The 19,170-nt window shown below is 39.5% G+C and overlaps 1 protein-coding gene across 1 annotated transcript in view; it reads right to left on the reverse strand.

Annotated features, from left to right (window-relative positions):
* Positions 1 to 18,472, reverse strand: part of rbms3 (RNA binding motif, single stranded interacting protein) — a 149,631-nt gene extending 131,159 nt beyond the window's left edge. The window contains exon 1 of the mRNA XM_056256965.1: positions 18,252 to 18,472. Within this exon, the coding sequence (XP_056112940.1) occupies positions 18,252 to 18,326 (75 nt within the window). The 5' untranslated portion in view covers positions 18,327 to 18,472. The remainder of the gene's footprint in view (positions 1 to 18,251) is intronic.
* Positions 18,473 to 19,170: the final 698 nt, after the last annotated feature.

Consider the following 19,170-nt stretch of genomic DNA (forward strand, 5'->3'; position numbering starts at 1 on the left):
GTGCAGATACGGTGACTGGTGAGAGCGCTGGTGACCGTGACATATATATATATATATATATATATATATATATATATATATATATATATAAAATTCTAATAAAATTATTCATATACTGTATATAAAGTTCATATAAAATGAATGAAATTTGTATCCTTTATCTGACCGCACAGAATAATATCATTTATAATTTTGTATCTTTACCTTATGATACTATAATAAGCTATAGTACTTCAAAGATATAGAATCAAGTTGTGCTCTGCAGTTCTTGGCCTCTCTCTACAGCCTCTGTACCATAACACACACAGATGATAAAGAGGCATACATGCCACGTGTCCTTGTGCCTTCCTCCACATTGAGTCATCAGCTCTGCACTCCATTAATCACACATCATCAAATGTTGTCACATCATGTTAGTAAAGAGAGAGAGAGTGTGTGTGTGTGTGTGTGTGTGTGTGTGTGTGTGTGTGTGTGTGTGTGTGTGTGTGTGTGTGTGTGTGTGTGTGTGTGTGTGTGTGTGTGTGTGTGGTCTCCAAATGCGATCTATATGTTGAGGACCTCATACAGCCTTGCGCTTCCATGCTCTTTCGGACGTACATAAATAAATAAATGATAAAAAGGGAGAGATCCATGTCTCAATGTCACCCTCTCTGGGTGTTACAGAAACCTCAGCTAAGCTCGATGCTGACATTGAGATGGAGAGAGATAGCCAGTCCATGGACAGAGTATTATATTCCCTCAAATGGTCACTGAATACGAGTGACATTGAAGCAGCCATTAATCAATTTTCATACCTAGTCCTTCATCAGTTCACTAAATGCTGGAGCCTGATTTGATCGATAACAGAGGAAGAGGGGAACAAAACAGTCGCTGGCCATGCAGATGATGATCAAGACATGCTCTGTGCTAGGAATGATTTAAAGGCCGTGTCAAATTACCATGAAAGGTTAAAACTATTTTTTTCTTTCTTTTATTGAAGCGGATGAGAGATGCTGTAGGCTAGACAGTATACAACCATTTTCCGTGCTGAAATTCGATGCGCTAAATGTACCATGTGAAAGTGTGTTATTTTTCTTAGTTTCTTAAACCCCAGCTTAATATGCAAAGACAAAAAAACAATAATTGATTATATTATAATGATATATAATAATTTGTTATTACTTTGCATGTTATATATACATATATAATATAAATATGCATATTATTTAATATTTAGCCAGGAGGACTTTCTGTGTGGAGTTTGTATGTTCTCCCAGTGTCTGCGTGGGTTTCGTCTGGGTGCTCCGGTTTCCCCCACAATCCAAAAACATGCAGTATGAAATGGTTAATGTTATATATATATATATATATATATATATATATATATATATATATATATATATATACATATGTCAGTATGTCAGTATATCATATATCAGACCAGTATATATCAGGGATTATTGGCCAATGATCATGGCCGATTATGTCTTTCAATCTTTGAGAAACTTATACTGTGTGTGTACAAAATGTCTCTTGTGTTAAATTAGGCCTGTCGAAGTGAAAGCGACAATAACGCATTGACAGGTAAAAAAAATAGAAACGTTAAAACAGGCAATGTTTGACCTTATGAATCAGGCATAGTTCAAGTCAGGGTTGCACGGTCTATGGTTGTAGCACCCCAACCAATAATCGAAAGAGCTTTGTGCTTTGTTACTTCTGATAAGAAACAAAGTCTCAGCTTTCAAATTCTGTCCATTTTATCACGAAATTCAAACAATAAATGATGCTCTTATTATGCTCACTGTAACACCTCAGTCCAAGCAAGTCTTTTCTTCCACTTTAATACAAGTTATAGCATGGAAAAAATGCATGAACTTTTAGGTATGTTGAATGATACAGTACAACTTACCAAAATATCTCATGTAATCGCTCAATTAGTGTTTCACCCGCAAAAAGACGTCAATAAAACAGCTTGTGAACAATAAGTCAATTAACGTTACATTTACCTCAGGAAAGTTATCCAATGTTAACCGTTTGTTCGTAAAAAAAAAAACACTAGAGAAGCGCTTATTTACTGTTAATTCTATGTGTATGTTTGAATAAATTTGCCATGAATGTAAGTGTTTATGAAAACTATGTGTAACTGAGTTATATTCAATCATTTCAGTTTTTATTTGAGTGTAATTATTATATCTGAAAATAAATAGCAGTTTAATATAATAGTTTGGGCTCTGTTGTTAATTTTAACCTCGAATATTATAGTATTGTACCAAATGAGAGGGTTTTTTGTATAGTTTACATGTGTGTGTGTACATATTTGTATTTTAATGTTGCTTGTATACATGGCTTCTTTCGAATATAAGTCATTGCAGAAAGATGCTTTATGCTAACCAGCCGATCCTTGACCCATTGGTTTGAGCATCCCGTCCAGCCTGACACAGATTGGGGTGACCATGTGGCAGTGTTTTTTTAAGTCATTATTTTTGTATAAGTAAGTATAATTACATTAATGATTTCAGATCTTAAAAAAGGCTGCATTACAGTCAAGCCTCATATACGCGTGCATGTCCTGCGGCTGTGTGGTGTGACGCATGTTGTGTTGCGTGGGTGTGCGGACGCTTTTCGGGAGATCCACAAGGGTGCTGCTGTGTCAGAGCATGCACTCAAGGACATGGCTGTGGTCCAGGCGTAGGACGCTAAGATGATCTCTTAGCCCATGTAGAGTCCATGCGTTAAACACATGTACAACGGATGCATAATATAAAGCCAACAGGATGTCATGTTACAAGATATCATGTACGTGGTGGTTATTAGATTGTGGGATACAAATAATTAGCTCTACCTCCACCTTCCTGTCCTTGTCTAATTCGTTGTCATAACTCAAGATAACCTGATTTATATGGCAGCACACATGTCCTGTTATGTGTCTAGAAGATTTTGTGAATAATGCATGATTAGAGTCTAAAGGTATAATTCACCTAAAAATGTAGATTCTGTCATGATTTACATTTATTTTTAAACACTATTAACCGTCATTTCTGCGCTATATTTCAAGTCTTTGTATTTTTCCAATATTCTTACAATAACTTTGTGTGAGGAACAGACTGAGAAGTAATTTGTTATTCTCTGAATGTCTGCTCAAGCTCTTCTTGCCATGTTCATGTGATCAGTAGCGATGCACATTTCAAGACTGAATAATTATCAGTCAGATCTTTAAATGCATCAGCTGATCCAGTTCACAGAACCATTCTTAATGATTCATCCAGTTCACAAGTTCAACTCTCTTATTCAGTAAATCGGGTTGCAACAGCCTACTGGAAAATATTCACTGAGATCATGACTTAAATTGTAGTTTGTCACACAAAATATTTGTTCAGAAGACTTGGAATACAGTTGTATGGACCACTTTTATGAGACATGTACGAATCTTCTTTAAAGCTTCACAGCTCCAGTCCTCGTTTACTTTCAATGTTTTGAATATGGTGGCCAGGAAAGTTATTTTGTGTTGCACAGGAGACAGAAAGTCATGCAGGTTTGACCTGACTTGAGGGTGAGTAAATAATGACAGATTTTTTTTAGTGACCTCTTCCTTTACCGCTTGTGTTTTTTCAACCTATGAGCACATTCTGATGTGGGACGGACAGTGTTCTTTCTGTTTTCAATTCTGTGTTGTTTGTCCACCCACTCAATGTAATTATCTCTTGAGATATTTGTGTTTGCCGGACACAATGTGATCATTCATACAAATGATCAGGGTTGAGTCTCGGTGTAATGTCAGTGTGGCTCTTCTGCTTTAAGTATTTGATGGAAAAGTGTGGGGGTGAAGGGAATAGAATGACAAAAAAAGAAAAATCCAATTATTCGTGCATAATAACAATCGTGCGGTATTTGCGGGCGATTTCCAGCACATAACCCAGCCCTTGCTGTCTCTCCTACTGTCTAAGCGCCAATTATGGTACAGGCAGCGGACATCCGCTTGAGCCAGGCCTCTTTCCGCTAGACCCATTAGGAGTTGCGCTGAACGTGATAGTGCTGTTTAGTCGAACACTGCACCGTAAGAGCTGTATGCTGCTCCAGTGCACCAGCTCGCAGTACACATACACACATGCATGCTTGCGCTGATCAAGTTACTGAAGTAGATGGCACGCTGTTCCCTTGCAACATCATTAAAGCAAGGGTGGGGATTTTCCTACAGCTCTGCGTGTCTAGCACAATGCGGTCGTATCACTGTCCTCTTCTGGAATGCAGCAGTGTTACCTGAGAAAAGCCTGCGTGCGGCGAGTATAGGCGGGGTGGAGAGAGGGAGGGATGCATAAACGATTCGGAACGGTGATAGAGTGAAAGAAAGAGGGATAAAAGACCCAAAAAGGACAGGGAGAGGGAGACAGAGTACATGAGAGGCAGAACTCTGTGAAGTACCTCTTGCTATTAATAATTGATTCTTTGAAAAGACTGTGCGGTTTAATTGGTGGTTAGGGGTGATCCTGGCACACACACACCTCTGGGAGTCTCTCTGCATCTGGTTTCCAGTAACGCAGACTCAACGTGAGGGTGAGGTTGAGGGATCAGCGCTCCAGAGAGAGAGAGAGAGAGAGAGAGAGAGAGAGAGAGAGAGAGTGCATTTGAAATTGAAACCTACCTGGAACAACTCGAGCTGTGTCTGCAGTCTGCGAGGAATTCAGTCCAAAGCTCTAGAAAGTACACACCTTTCCATATCAGACAGCTTTCATACTGTTGAACCTGAACCACAGAGGCCACAACCCCACATGATTTGCTTTGATGACCACCGGAGCTGTATTTCATTCTATTAACCTATTCATCGAATAATTTAGCCGAAAATGGAAACGCAGTCATTATTTACTCACTCTCATGTATTTCCAAACCTGTGTGAATTAGATCTTTACAACAGTGGTTCCTAGTGACAACGCTGCAAAAAAGGTCTTATTCTTTATAGAAGAAAGTATTTCCAGTTCTAATACTTGAGAGGCAACAATGCATAAGATGTTACGACTTGTTTTCCAAGAACATATCTTTGAAGAATGTATCTTTTAGTGTATTTTGTCTTACTACACTGGCAGGATTTTTATAAACAAGTGGAAAAATAAATCTGCCAATTCAGTAAGACATGTAGTATTAAAGCCCTATATTCCAAGTCTTCAGTGAAATGTTTTTGAGGTAACAATCCATTGGAAGAGAATGATAATCAATGAATAAGGACATAAAATTTAAGTTTCTTCCTCACATAACGCTATGACTTCAGAAGACTTGGAATGTAGATTACAAGCCATATGGGCTATGGTGGTGGTGTTGTTGTTTTGTCTTTTTTGTGAGATTGTGGGGCTTAACAGATGTGGTAACTATGGACTAGTCACAGCATGATGATTCTTCAAACATTCTCCATTTTATATGACAACAGCATACAGTTTTGGAACGACGTGAGGTGGGTGAGTTTTTATTTTGAGAGGATCTGTTCCTTTAAGACTGGAACATTTTATGTGATAATTATTCTCATTAAAAATGTGACTGTTACAAAAAGCTGCAGTCCCACAAAATGTGAAATCTGTTCTGTACAGCTAGCCGTCCACAATCTGACCTTCTCATATTGGATTAATTCCTAAGTTAATGTTCTACACAAACCAGTTTCACAATGGAAACAGTGAGGCATTTACAACAGACACCCACCGTATATTCAAAAAGGAACACACTCTTGACAAAGTCCAGAGCCAATTTGACCAGATAACATCTGTGGAGACCAGAGGAAGCTTTTCCTTTTGTTCAAAAACCAGAGCTGCCGCCTGTGAGAACTCTCGGCTTTGAAGATTCTCTGTCCTATTACGCTAAAACCTGCTCTGGAGACTAGATATGCCTCAGGTAACAGGTTCTTTTCTATAATCAACAGCAGCACCGCATCTTCCATTAGGACCTTTAATAAAATTCTCTGGGAAAAAAAAAATAGTGCGATTCTTTGGCAAAGCTGGGATAAAATTGAATAGCTTGAAAAGCTAAAAGGCAGCGGAAAAAAAGGATTGGCAGTGTGTGCTTACGAGATGACAGAGAATCAAGTCAAATAATGTGTCGGTGCGGTCTGAAAAGTTTGAAAACTGACTGAAAGCTGTGTGAATTCTGAAGTGTGGCTCAGTACAGACCTAATTGCTGTGATTTGTGTGCACAGTGTGTGAACAGCACTTTTGGTGGCTATAAAAGGACGTAATCAATACAGAAGATACCGACATGGCAATACTGTGTGTTTGCATGTCTGTGTGTGTGCTTATCTTTTCATCTCTTCTCTAACTCTCATGTGCCTTTGTGCTGTTAACCATGATAATCTGTAAATCTGGATTTGCCCACCCTGCTGAATTATGCAAACCCAGCTCAGCTCAGGCGTGAGGACTTTAACTGGGCTGGCAGTGGGAGATAGACAGCTTGTGGCCTTTCTTTTAGGAAAGAGAAGAGATTGTGTTTCTATCTATCTATCTATCTATCTATCTATCTATCTATCTATCTATCTATCTATCTATCTATCTATCTATCTATCTATCTATCTATCTATCTATCTATCTATCTATCTATCTATCTATCTATCTATCACAAGTACCATTATTTAGTGCCATTGAATATATCACCAATGTATATTGTAATCGTATTTTGTAACGTTACTGTATTCCTGGACAACAGTGTTTCAAATTAAATTGTTCATCTATTGAATAGTTCAAATTCTGTCATCATTTATTCAATCATTTTTGTTTTTATTTGAATCTTCAATTAGTTGATCCGCTTCGCAAAAACAGTCTTTATGAATCTATGCAATAAAGAGCTAGGATGGATGTCAAGATTGACAATAACCTATAACCTAACCTTCTTCACACAAAGCTGTCTTTCTCCTCACACACACACACACACACACACAAATCTCCATCAGACCTGTTAATTCTGTGTCATGGCAAAATTGAGCTGCAGTCAGTATTTTTCTGTGAATTCCTCTTGCAGACCATCTTCAGTGCTTGATGGTTTGAGAGTGTTGTGTATCAGGGAGAAGAGGCCAGAAAGTGAGCAGGCCCATTAGGCTCTCAGTGTGTGTGTGTGTGTGTGTGTGTGTGAGATACGAGATGCGGCTCTTAGACAGTGATAGGCTCATTAGTAAGGCTAGGATGTACTGCATTTGTGTGTGTGTGTGTGTGTGTGTGTGTGTGTGTGTGTGCGTGCACGTTTGCAGTCTAATTATCATCGGACAGTTAGAGTGACTGTGACCCAATACTCTCTCGACCTCTCATTCTGACCTGCCTGCCGACGTACGCGAGTTCAATCCGAATTCCCACAAACACACGGTCATTCATTGAGACACACAAACACCCACACAAAGGAGAAAGACATCCCTTCATGAATGTCAATATGCACTGTAATTGGCTTGTACAGGCATCCCTGTTTTCTTTAAACAAATGTTGGTCATTAAGGCGTGAGTGAGATGATTAGTGTGAAGTTGTTGTGCTGTGCACCGATACACACGTCCTCTTATGGAATGTGTCCACACAGCCATTAGCACGCCGTCTCTGACATGCCCCGTGTCCTCTCTCCTCTCACACCTATTTGTCAAACCGGCCACCATTTCTTGCAGAAATAATGACACCCCAATCAGAGACTACAGTAGTGTGTGTCTAACCTTATTTTTTGAAGTGCAAGATTTATTTATTTATTTTTGACAGAAAAGGAAGCTGATGGAAGTCAGACAGACTGTAGTGGAATATAGATGCAGGCGTCGGAAAGTTTAAAAGACATTTTAAAGTTTAACATCCTCCCTCAAAAGGCCTTTCTGCTTTCTGGATGCCGCAGTGCGAGATGAAAGCGCTTGTGCTTCTACAAAAGACTTGGTGTTTTTTTTTTTTGTGCCTAGCACCACTTTAGCTAAATGCATCTCATCCCGACGACCAGCATTGGGAAATACAATCTCAGTGCAGAGGGGAAAGTCTGGGCCAGCATTTCAAACAAAGGCACGCTAGCACAAAAGGACGAGAAGGGTAAAACCCTGCGACACTGGGCAGTTTAGGCCCTTAGGGGCCCATTGTTTGCGAAAGAGCATTATGAAGAGATACACATGCGCAGAAAAAGCGGTTCACGCGCATGCTCTAGTTGAGGGTGAGACCTGGCTTTAGCCGAGCGGCGCACACAAAGGAGCTTAATCATTCATAAAACTGGAGAGGCTAATAAAATATGCAGCACATGAATGCGGCGAACAGCAAAGTGCTCCGGTGCTGCCTAAACTTTAGAAAAGACACATTGAATCAACGACACATAACTATTGTGTGTGCGTATACCACTGGGGCTGAAAGGATGAGGTCACATTGTTTGTAACATCTCCAGGGCGGATCTTGTCACGACTGCATCATCTCATTTCTGTCTTCTGCATCTCTTTATGCACTTGTCTTGTTCATTCTCTGCCTTTTTGCTACTTGGCTAATAGGGACTGTGAGCGAGGAGACAGGAAATGACAACGGAGTGAGCCACAGGAAGTAGCAATCACAAATGAGATTTCTATAACGTCTCCATTGGGGTTTTTTTAGCAATGAGATTAAATAGACATCAAATGGAGACTTCCTTCACAGATGTTTTGTCCTGTGAAAAAGACTGTAATCTTGCTGCTTTCTGGAAGATCTCAGAAATGTCTCAAACTGGATTCAAGCATTCTGAATTGTGCAATCACATGTCAGAGAATTCATTATATAAACTCAATAATTTCTTAATACTTTCTAATGAAATTCTTTTAAGATGTTTAATACCATTCAAGAGTTTGGTGTCGGTAAGATTTTTTTTTTCTTGAAAGAAATCAGCAAGTATGCATTCCATTGATCAAAAGGGACAAATAAAGACATTTAAAATGTTACAAAAGAATTGTATTTCAAATAAATGTTGTTTTTTGAACATTCTATTTATCAGAGAATCCTGAAAAAAAAAAAAGATCAGTTTCCATCAGAACTATTAAGCAGCACTGCACAAAATCATTTTTTTGAGCTTGAATAATAGGATCATTTCTCAAGGATCATTTGACACTGAAGACTGGAGTAATGCTGCTGAAAATTCAGCTTTGCCAACATAGATTACACAAATAAATAATAATTAATTAAATAATAATAATTTTAAAATATATCAAAATAGAAAACAGTTCATTTCAATAGTAATAATATTTCAGAATATTACCTTTTTTTCTGTGCTTTGATCAAATAAAGATCGACTCTCAAAACCACAAAAGCCTTACTGTCCCCAAACTTTGAACGGTACAGTGTAGAGATAATTGTCTCATTTGTGTCTATCTTTATTTCTCTGAATTTTAGGAGAAACATCTGAGACAGAGTTTATACTTCTATGACATATCTGAGAACTTTACATTTCCAGAGCTGTTGAAAAGTATTAACAATTTTGGCTTCCCTTTATTTTGATGGTCCCTTTAATACATTCTGTTGACTATAAGTTATGTTGCAACTCTCATTAGAGTGTTAGTAGAGCATTAGTAGACTGGTAGGGTTAGGATTAGGGTTAAAATAAGTTGATTTGTACTTGCAAAGTTACTTATAGTTAGTAGTATGTATGTTGGGGGAACATAAAAATTAAGTGTTAGCAGACATGAAGCAGACAGTCTACTAATACTCAAATGAGAGTTAGTTGACATGTGGTTGCAAAGTTACTTATAGTCATCAAAATGTATAAAGTGGACCATCAAAATAAAGTGTTACCACATTTTTGTTTGGAATGGTATGGAAATAATGTAAGGCTCAAACTTCAGTTGCCCAGAGTGTGTGCGCTAACCCCTAAGCCATGGGTCTGACCTCTCTGTCCTTCTTTCCCTCATTATGTTTCACACAGCAGTTTGAGGGAGCGTTAGAAGCTGCAAACAAGAGTGCTGTTGTGTGACATATAGCTCTGCTAATAAGTCCAGGCTTGGTTTCTTCACCACCTAGCACCTCTAGCAGCCACGCACTCAAGTGAACTGAACCATCAAAAGCAGAGGCTCCTGCCTTCAAGCTTACCATGGCTAACAAGCACAGCTGTTCACTGAACCCACCACAGACCAGCTGAGGATATATTAGCCATGTACAAACAAATAGAGTAATCATCACCGTTTTCACAATGGACTTCACCTCAGGTGGACATTTTTAATTTTTGAATTTAACAGGGTTGTGCACCATTCAGAATTGATTTGAGAATCCAGATCGGATTTGAATTGAATAAAAAATATATTGAAATTCAAACAAAGCCTTTGTGTGAAAGCTTAAAGGGTTTATAACAGACGTATGAATCTGTTTGAAATGCCATATATATAAATGTATACTTTATACACTGAAAGTTACTATTTCTCTAATAAAAACAAATAAAAATCCTTGAAACAACAAATTTACTTGAGAGCAACACTGCCCAAGATATTAAAATAATTTTCAAATAATGTATTTTTAATTTAAAAAATTCTCACTGAATATAGGCGGATTGTTTTGCACTATTTAAAGGGATAGTTCACCCAAAAATTACAATTCTGTCATCGTTTACTAGATATTTTGAAGAATGTCGGTAACCAAACAGTTGATGGGCCCCATTGACTTCCATAGTATGTAACAAAAAAAAAAATACTATGGAAGTCAATGTGGCCCATCAACTGTTTGGTTACCCATACTCTTCAAAATATCTTCTTTTGTGTTCAGCAGAAGAAAGAAATTCACATAAGTTTGGAAAAACTTAAGGGTGAGTTTTCATTTTTGGCTTAACTATCCCTTTAGATATTTAATATGCAAAAGTTTATGTAAATTTTTCAAAATTGTTAGATATTTGTTACTTAAGTCAAAGAATATTAAAACAAAAATAGAATTTTTGCATTGTATACTGTGTTTCTTTATATTTCATATATTTACGCACTTCATATTCCAGAATGCAATAAAACGTTTCATTTCTATAAATTTAAAATTGAGTAAATTCTACTTCCGGTAATTCCAATTTTACTTCCTGTGGGTTATGGCCAATTCAATTCAAATTTACATTCATCATTCAAAGGACACCGATTCTTAAATTCAGAAATTTGCACAACCCTGGTATACATTAAAGCTGTGATTCACCTTGACATTCAATAGAAAACATATGACCTCAGCGGCCACATTTAGCATGATGGAAAGTCTGGAGAAAGAGCACGCCACACGTTTGAGTGTCATTACTAGCTCTGTATTTAGCCTTGAGCCCGGGGATATGTTTGGACAAGTCTTTGAGTGTCTGCCGCACAAATTATCCTGATAAAAGCACATGGGGCGAGCAAATTAATTCAACCGAAACCCAACAAAAGCACTGTTTACATAAGCTAATCCTAGGCAGCGTGCTAGCCGCCATGCCAACCCAGAGCAGCCTCCGCAGGCGTGGGGAAATCTGTATTGAATCATCACCCGGTCCCTGGGCAGTTGTGAGACCCCAAAGTGTCTTTATCCAACTGGGGAAGTGAAGGAAGGAACGAGTCCTTTCAGATGGCATCTTTACGGTCTTCATTGGTTTGAAATCGGGGCCAAAACAAATGGCCTTCCCCAGAGCGGTCTTTAATGTACCTTTTTGGGGCCTGATTTCAAGCCAGACCGTGGAGAATTGGATACCGTTATGGTGGGTTAGAATGGCTGTAGCTGAATCCTATTATAGGAGGCTCTTTTAACACTCAAAAGGTGTGTGCATAGTCCTTGCATGTACTTTTCATGACACGGAAAAGGTTGGAGTGGGAGATGAGTGCGTGGGGGTGGGGTCCGTGGAATGAGGAGCACCTTCTCAAGGATTTATGACACCTTACTTCGCCTACTCTGTCCTTGGTTGCTTTCAGGGGGAAACGCTTTCCAATGAGTCTCTAGATGAAAAAGCACGGGAGGGGTGAAAGAGGGGATGACAGGAGTGGTTGAAAGGCACTACATCCCTCCTCTGTTTCTTGAAATCGAGTGGCAATCGTTTGTGACTGAAGCCAAGCTGCACATGCTGTTCCTCTCTGCTATCTATGTGAATTCATAGCAAAAGCAGCGTTCCTAACCGCTAATTACAACTTGAAGCTCATTAACCACCGGTTTTATACACACAGACACATGCATGCGCGAACGCTGACGATGCCGTCATACATCTAGATGATTTATCCATCTATCCATTATCCATTTAACCAAAATCCCAATTCAAACACATCCCTGCTTCCTATGAAAACACTATCACTTTACAAATCCACACTGATCTATAGTTAGTTACAGCTAAACTCTCAACCTCTAACTAAAATCTTGTTCCTTGTTTATCTCAGAGATGCAAAGACACAAAGCCCAGCAGCGACAGTGCCAATGAGAAACTGGTTCGGACGCCGGCGGTAAAACGTCAATGAGTCCCTGTGTTGCTGCAGCCTTCCACGGCTATGGCTTGTTCCTCCTCGGCCATTTGTCCCTGAACACAGGCTTTGTCGAGCACTTATGCCAGTGGCCTAAAAGCAAGCTGTGTGTAAAAAAGAAATGGCAGGGCCCTTAAAAGGGGAGAATACATCAGGCTCGGGTTGTTACAAAGTGGTCCTCTATTAAAAATGCAGCAGGGCCATTACCTCAGGACCTGTGCCTTTCTCCTCTGGTTCTCTCAAGCCAATAGAAACCAACTAGCTATAGCTCAGGTCGCCCCATTACAGCCTGGACCACACATGAGTTCTGATCATGGATGAATCCTGGTAGTGCTTAAAGGTGACACTGACCAGATGCACAAGAAAAAAATACCTTTTTATATATAAAAGTATTGCACCTCGTAATGTAGTTTATAAGTCCATTTCTATCCCACACGCTCAAAAACAAAACAAAAAAAAAACGTTTTGCTGCTCGTTTAATTTATTTTAATTGATACACCCAAAAATTTAATTGTCATTCAAACCCTGCATTGCTTTTTTTATTTTGTGGAACCCAAAAGAAGAAATTTTGACAATTCTTCTGTCCATACAATGAAAGTCAATGGGAACCAATGTTTTTTTGGACCTCACTGGTTTTAAATGGATGGACTAAAACATTTGAAGCCATTTCGAAATATCGATGAGTACATTTTTGAGTGAACTATGCCTTTAATTGAAATGAGCTGAAACTTAATTTGGTTACGTTCAATTTACTTGAATTTGTCAAATGTATACATTATTCTCAATTTATTTATGTTGGAACTATACTGTAAATCATTTCTGATGACATTAACTGACACTGGACAGTGGATTTTAAGTTCCCAGCATGCTTTGCATTAAACTTATTCTTGAGAAGAGCTTTGAGATGCTACTTTTAAAGGCGCTATAGAAAATAAAGTTTATTATTAAACTGGATCAGAAGGGTAAATGTTGGAATCAGGTGATTTTAGAAAAGTATTTGTTATGTTGGGAGTTTTTGTGGTTACTGTTGTGGAGCATAAGTTGTGAAGGCTGTGGTGTGTGTTTTGTCACTCAATGAGAAATAGCTCATTATTATACTTTATTTTCCTCCCATGCCATGCGTTAAATTTAGTAAAAGAAGCTATACTTAGCATGTGAACATGCCCTGTGATGATTGTTTTTATTTTCTGAAGCAGTTAAGATTAATTGGATCAATCAGTGATTTTTCCCAGGTGAAATTCACTTAAGTAACATCAAATTTAATGTGATCTGCTTGAATTAAAATGAATTTGAATCATCAGTATGATTCGTTTTTAGTTTAAGTTTAAAAGAGCAATGACAGAGCAATCTTTGAGCAATAAGCTTTTTTCTAATAGTTTAGAGGATAAATATAATGAAATCGAAATATAGTCTTTTGTTTGTATATTTACGTGTCTCATCGGATCAGATTTTACAGCCAGAACTATTAGTTTTATCAATGCTATTGTACTAATACTTTAACTCTGCACCGTGAGTGACAATTAAAGTTTTTTCTTGCACATTCTTTTATTGTTTTTGTGTGACTGGATGCACATCAGAGTTATTACTCTCTGATGCAAGATGTGAAAATCTAGAACACATTTCACTTTCAGAACGGGCCAGAAAATATTGAAGTACTGCTACAAACAGCTCTTCTGTGCGCTTTGTATTCTTTTCCTTTCATGTTCATGACTAATGTAGAGCGTTTTACTCCTGAAACGAGGACAGTCTTGGGCATAACATTTTATCCACCTATATGGGTATGTTTGCCAAGTATGTTCCTTCCTCTTTTCAGAGTGAACCCCACCCCTCTGAACAGATGGCTGGAGAGAATGCTTAGGACACAGTAGGAGAGGGAGAGAGAGGAAAAGGGAGGGAAGAGGAGAGAAAGACAAGGAGGAAACGAGAAGGACATTGATGGACTAAAAATATGAACGTTTGCTGCATGCATGCTTTCCAAAAGACATTCACGATCATCTGGATGGATGGATGGATGGATGGAAGGATGGTTAAATATGATAGATTTTTATATTTTAAGGAATATCACACAATTTTTTGTCCATGCATGTTTTAAATAGGAATCCACTGTTGTACGGTATTTTGTTTGCCAAAAAATGAAAGGAATTGTTCAAATTTCATTTGATTACATTTTAAAAGATTAATAACATTTTTTTTAATTTGATAACCACGATTTTTATAATAAATTTGTATTTAAAAAAAAAGTTAAAAAAATGCAAGTATTAAATGTTTGCTGTTAAAATTAGGTTGAAAGTTTCTGAAAAAAATAAGGCACTATTGTTAAAATGTCAATAAATTATTATATATATATTTTCAAGTTTTATGAATTCAATTGATTAGACATCCTTTTTGATTATTACAATTTAATTAAACCATAAAAATAGAATTTGGAGGGGGAAATAAAACCGTATTGGGGAAAAATAAAATGGATTTCATAGGGCCCTATCTGTGGTTTAGATGTGCATTCAGATGCTAACAGAAAAATTACACATGGACAAGCATAATTTAGCACTCTCGCAGATCTGAAATCCCCAACTCGATGGTTACAGGCAAACACTTACAGCAAACATTCTTTCCCGACGGAAGTGTTTACATGTATAATTCACACACGCATACAAAGCCTGTGCTCTTGTAAGTTAATGTCTCCGTGTATGTCATTATGGCTCGCTTCCAACAAGAAAAGCTCATATAGGCCTACCCTTTAGAGCACAAACAACCCAAATATTTTTTTTGTGTGGAATTTTTAGAAACAGTATTATAGTCTAACATCACATAATGCTATTACAAGTAATGTTATTGTTGTACTCTCAGAGGGAGAACACAGGACAGGGCAAGTGATTAGGAGTCAGGATTTGTCTTCCAACAATATCTAATGGAACAAATAACCGCATTTTAAACAATTATTCAAAATGTTAAGCATATTTTAGGTCTAAATTACTCAATTTGTTGCAGTGAGTCATTTGCGTGTGAAACGGCTGAGTGTGCTTATAGATTTTAATCTATCCTTTCACCTGTTTAATGATAGTGTTGGTAATGAATACCGAAAATCAAATTGTCGTTGATACCTGTAAATTGCTTGTCCATTAACGAGTTTAATTATTCAGACGAAGGTTGTTTGGAGGAAGGGAGATGAGAGCATTTTCACCGTTGTGGTAAAAAATTGGTGCCGCTAGAGGAAAATGAAGTATCAGTCTGGTAATTATCCACAAGCGGAGTAAATATCACAACGTAATAATCCTAAATGACATTGAGAGCAGCAGAAATATAATGAGCCACATATATGCATCATTCCCATAATGCAGCAGGAACATTGCTGGCAAGCCACATGTCACCTCACTGCAGGCCAGTTAGTGTGCACTCCCACTGAGAGGAGAGGTTTAAACGGCCGACTGGATGTTATTTCTGCTGTACATAAAGCTGACCCCACAGAGTGTAACCGAACACCACACACACACACACACTTGCTCGCATATGCAATCTCATGGCTCTGGATTTGAGTGCTCGCTCTGGCTCTCTTCCTCTTACCCTTCTTTTGAAACATCAATGCACACACACACACACACACACACCATAAAGCTCTGACTTCTAGCTGCTGATTGAATGGAAGACGGGGCCCCACTGGCCTCTGTTGACACAATACCAGGGGGGAATTACCTCCCTTAAATTCTATTTTATATCCCACTGGTGTATGGCTTCTGTCAAGGATACCTCAGCCCACACACTACTCACGTTTATACACCCGCCCATGTTCTGCTAAAACCTGAGAGGGGAAAGGGTGGTGTGATATCGGTACTGTAGGCATGCACATTAGGGGAATACAGTTACATTGTGAGATTTGTGAATCCATTGATTTGGGTTGCATGCTATTTTTGAATTTGAATTGAGGGATGAATAATTTCCATTCAAATATGACCATAAATATATGTAAGGAAGTAGAATTAAAATTAATAAAATTCTCATGACTAATACATTTTTTTTTTAAAAAGCTTTAAATGTTGGCTTGACAAAGCCTTGCATGAAAGCTTTGAGGTAAATTTAAAAAGCATTGATGTTTAAAAGTTTACAGGCCTTACAGAGAGATAGATAGATTCCCTGTTACTTTGTGTAACAACATCTTGCCCCAAGGCGTGATCTTGTTTGCACTAAATTTCTTGTTCAGTAATATCTATGACCCACATTATAAAACAATGGGTGAATTTTGAGCCACATTTAATTTTCTTTTGAACCTACTTTAATGAAAGTAAGTAATTTACATGTAATTGATACCAGGGTCTTTATATAATTTAACTGAATTACTGATTGTCGACATTAACAGCTTACTGTAGCATCATAATTTCCCCTGCTTAACATTTGCCTCTCTTCGCGCACAGAGCGTTATTGGGGCAGAGAGGGAGAGGGAGAGAGAGCGAGGTTAGATTGTGTGTCAGTTGCCCCTCTTCCTCTTCCCATGATTGATTTCCCCCGGAGGAATGCCTCCACTCAGAGAGCACGCTAGAATCAAGATTAATAACAGGCCATTTACATCCCCAATCACGCACGCACACACAATCGCACTCACACTGACCCGTGCTCACATGAGGTCTCCATCCTTCACAGGCGAGACCGAATATCTGAAATCTGAAACTCTCTCCCAGTGCCAAAAAACCTCCTCCATCTCCTTTAATATTCTACAGATCAATAATTATTCCCAGACCGGCCCATTTGACCATTACCCATGATGCTCCAGTGTTTGCCATAGTGCTCTACTTTGGTAAGGATCACCAACATACTTTGCGCAATTCTAAACCTTTTGAATATGCATGCATTCTCTTTGACGGGCCCTACTTAGCGAGTTGAGTTATTGTTGTAAGGACTTCTGGTTGCGAAAAGAGAGAAGGACAAAGACATGATGCTCTGGACGAGCCCCCACATCCCTTGGAGACACTCTTGAGAAACTCATTAGACAGCGGATGTGGGTAAGATCCAATTTGACGTGACCTTGAAGGCAGCTACAAGGAGTGGGGAGAGTGTGTGTGTGTGTATTGATGGGTAATACGGTGCCTGTTGCCAGTGTCATGTATAGACTAGTGATGAAGGGCATCAATCAAGTCGTTTTCTGCAAGCTCCTCTGAGATTTTGATGGTTGAGATTGGCCAAGCTCTAAATACATTTTTGGAGTGTAACACAGCAGTAAAAGGAGGGAAAGAGAGAGGTCATAAACACTTGCTGATGGAGAGCGACTTGGCCACTGCCGTTTGTCATGTGTCTTTTGGGAACGCTTGCATATTTGGCCAACGTTGAGCAAGCAACTCCTCCAACAGACTTTCCATAAATTTTCTTCCCTCACATTCGTCTTTTGCACTTCATAATTTACTCACCCCAAGTTGATCAGGAAAATGCATCCTCACGCCCTTTGTTCTAACAGCCATTTTTTAAACTCTGATCCAATCATAGCTCTCTCTCTCTCTCCACTTTCATTCACTCAAACATGTAACGCAAGTGCCAGCCTCTTATGGGGCGCGGCGCATAAAAACATTCATGAATCACAGAGGGAGGCCAAGATCACCAGTGCCCCCGATAGCATCTCGGCACTATCGATCAGCCTGTGGTAATCAATTCTCCACGTCCGGGTGGTGTAGGGGCTTAGAGAGATGGATGCAATTATTCAAGTCCCTCCACCACAGGCTACGCAGCTGAGAGGACAGAATCTCTGGATCGTGAGTTTGTGTGCAAGAGTGTGTGCATGCATTCTTGATAAATGGGAGAGCGGCCCATGTCAAGTATCGGCCATGTGGTTTGTGTGTCAGAAATCTGTCAGAATGATGCGGACGCAAGGAAGTGTGTGAGGCATTAAATCAGAACATCACAAAACCAGGTAACCAAGGTGCCTTACCTTAGTCTGAAGGTAGTGAGGGTAATAGTAAGTGTACTGGGGGTACATTGGTTGCTGTTCCAAACGTTTGCCCATGTAGCTGGAATCCTTTTGGCTGTGGCTGGAGACAGAGACTCGCGTGTGGGATCCAACACTCAAAAAGCCTCCGCTTGTGGTTCCGCAGCTAGAGGCTAGATCCGTGTGAGGAACGGAGTCAGAGGAAGGATGAAGAGAGAGAATGAGATGATACAGACACGAGCGAGCGTGTGTGCGCCGTGCTTCTCCTCTTCACGCGTCTTCGGGAGCAGGGGAGGAGGAGGTGATGGAAGGACAGCGGAGGTGCGAGGATGGGATAGCAGAGGAGGTGTGCGCGTAGAAAGAGAGCAGCGGCACAGGAGAGAGGAGAAAAGGAAAGGAGGTGGTGAGGGAAGAGGAGGGGGCACTGTGGCGATCACTTCTCTGGAAAACCGGCTTCTAGTCTCCTGCTCATGCCTTGACTGCCCTCTTTCTATCTATCTTGCTCCTTCTTTCTCTCTCACTCTCTCTCTCTCTCTCTCTCTCTCTCTCTTTCTCTCTGACAGTCAGTGCAGCGTCGGTTCCCAGAGGAGCTTGTCAGATATCCCAGTCGCACACTTTGTTCCCGTCTGGCGGATGCACAAAGCGACAATGTAGACAGTCGTTGGATTCGGATCTCTGTGCGCACAGCTGACGGGACTCAAACCCTCCGCAGGAAAGGACCAGACGTGAGCCGTGAGGTTACGAGGCACACAGGAATCGGCACAAACTCCAGACAGGCTGCAGTATCCGAAAACTCCAAGTGCAGCACCACTGTTTTTCCTCTGTGATGTTCTTTTCTTTATTACACGCCTCCCTCGTCTGCCTGCTTTGTTGCGCGAGAGTGTGTGTGCGAGAGTGAGTGTGAGTGTGTGTGGCTGTGTGA

This window comes from Rhinichthys klamathensis, unplaced genomic scaffold (genome assembly GCF_029890125.1).
Source record: "Rhinichthys klamathensis goyatoka isolate OS25496 unplaced genomic scaffold, OSU_Roscu_1.1 h1tg000006l_1, whole genome shotgun sequence".
Taxonomy (NCBI): Eukaryota; Metazoa; Chordata; class Actinopteri; order Cypriniformes; family Leuciscidae; genus Rhinichthys; species Rhinichthys klamathensis.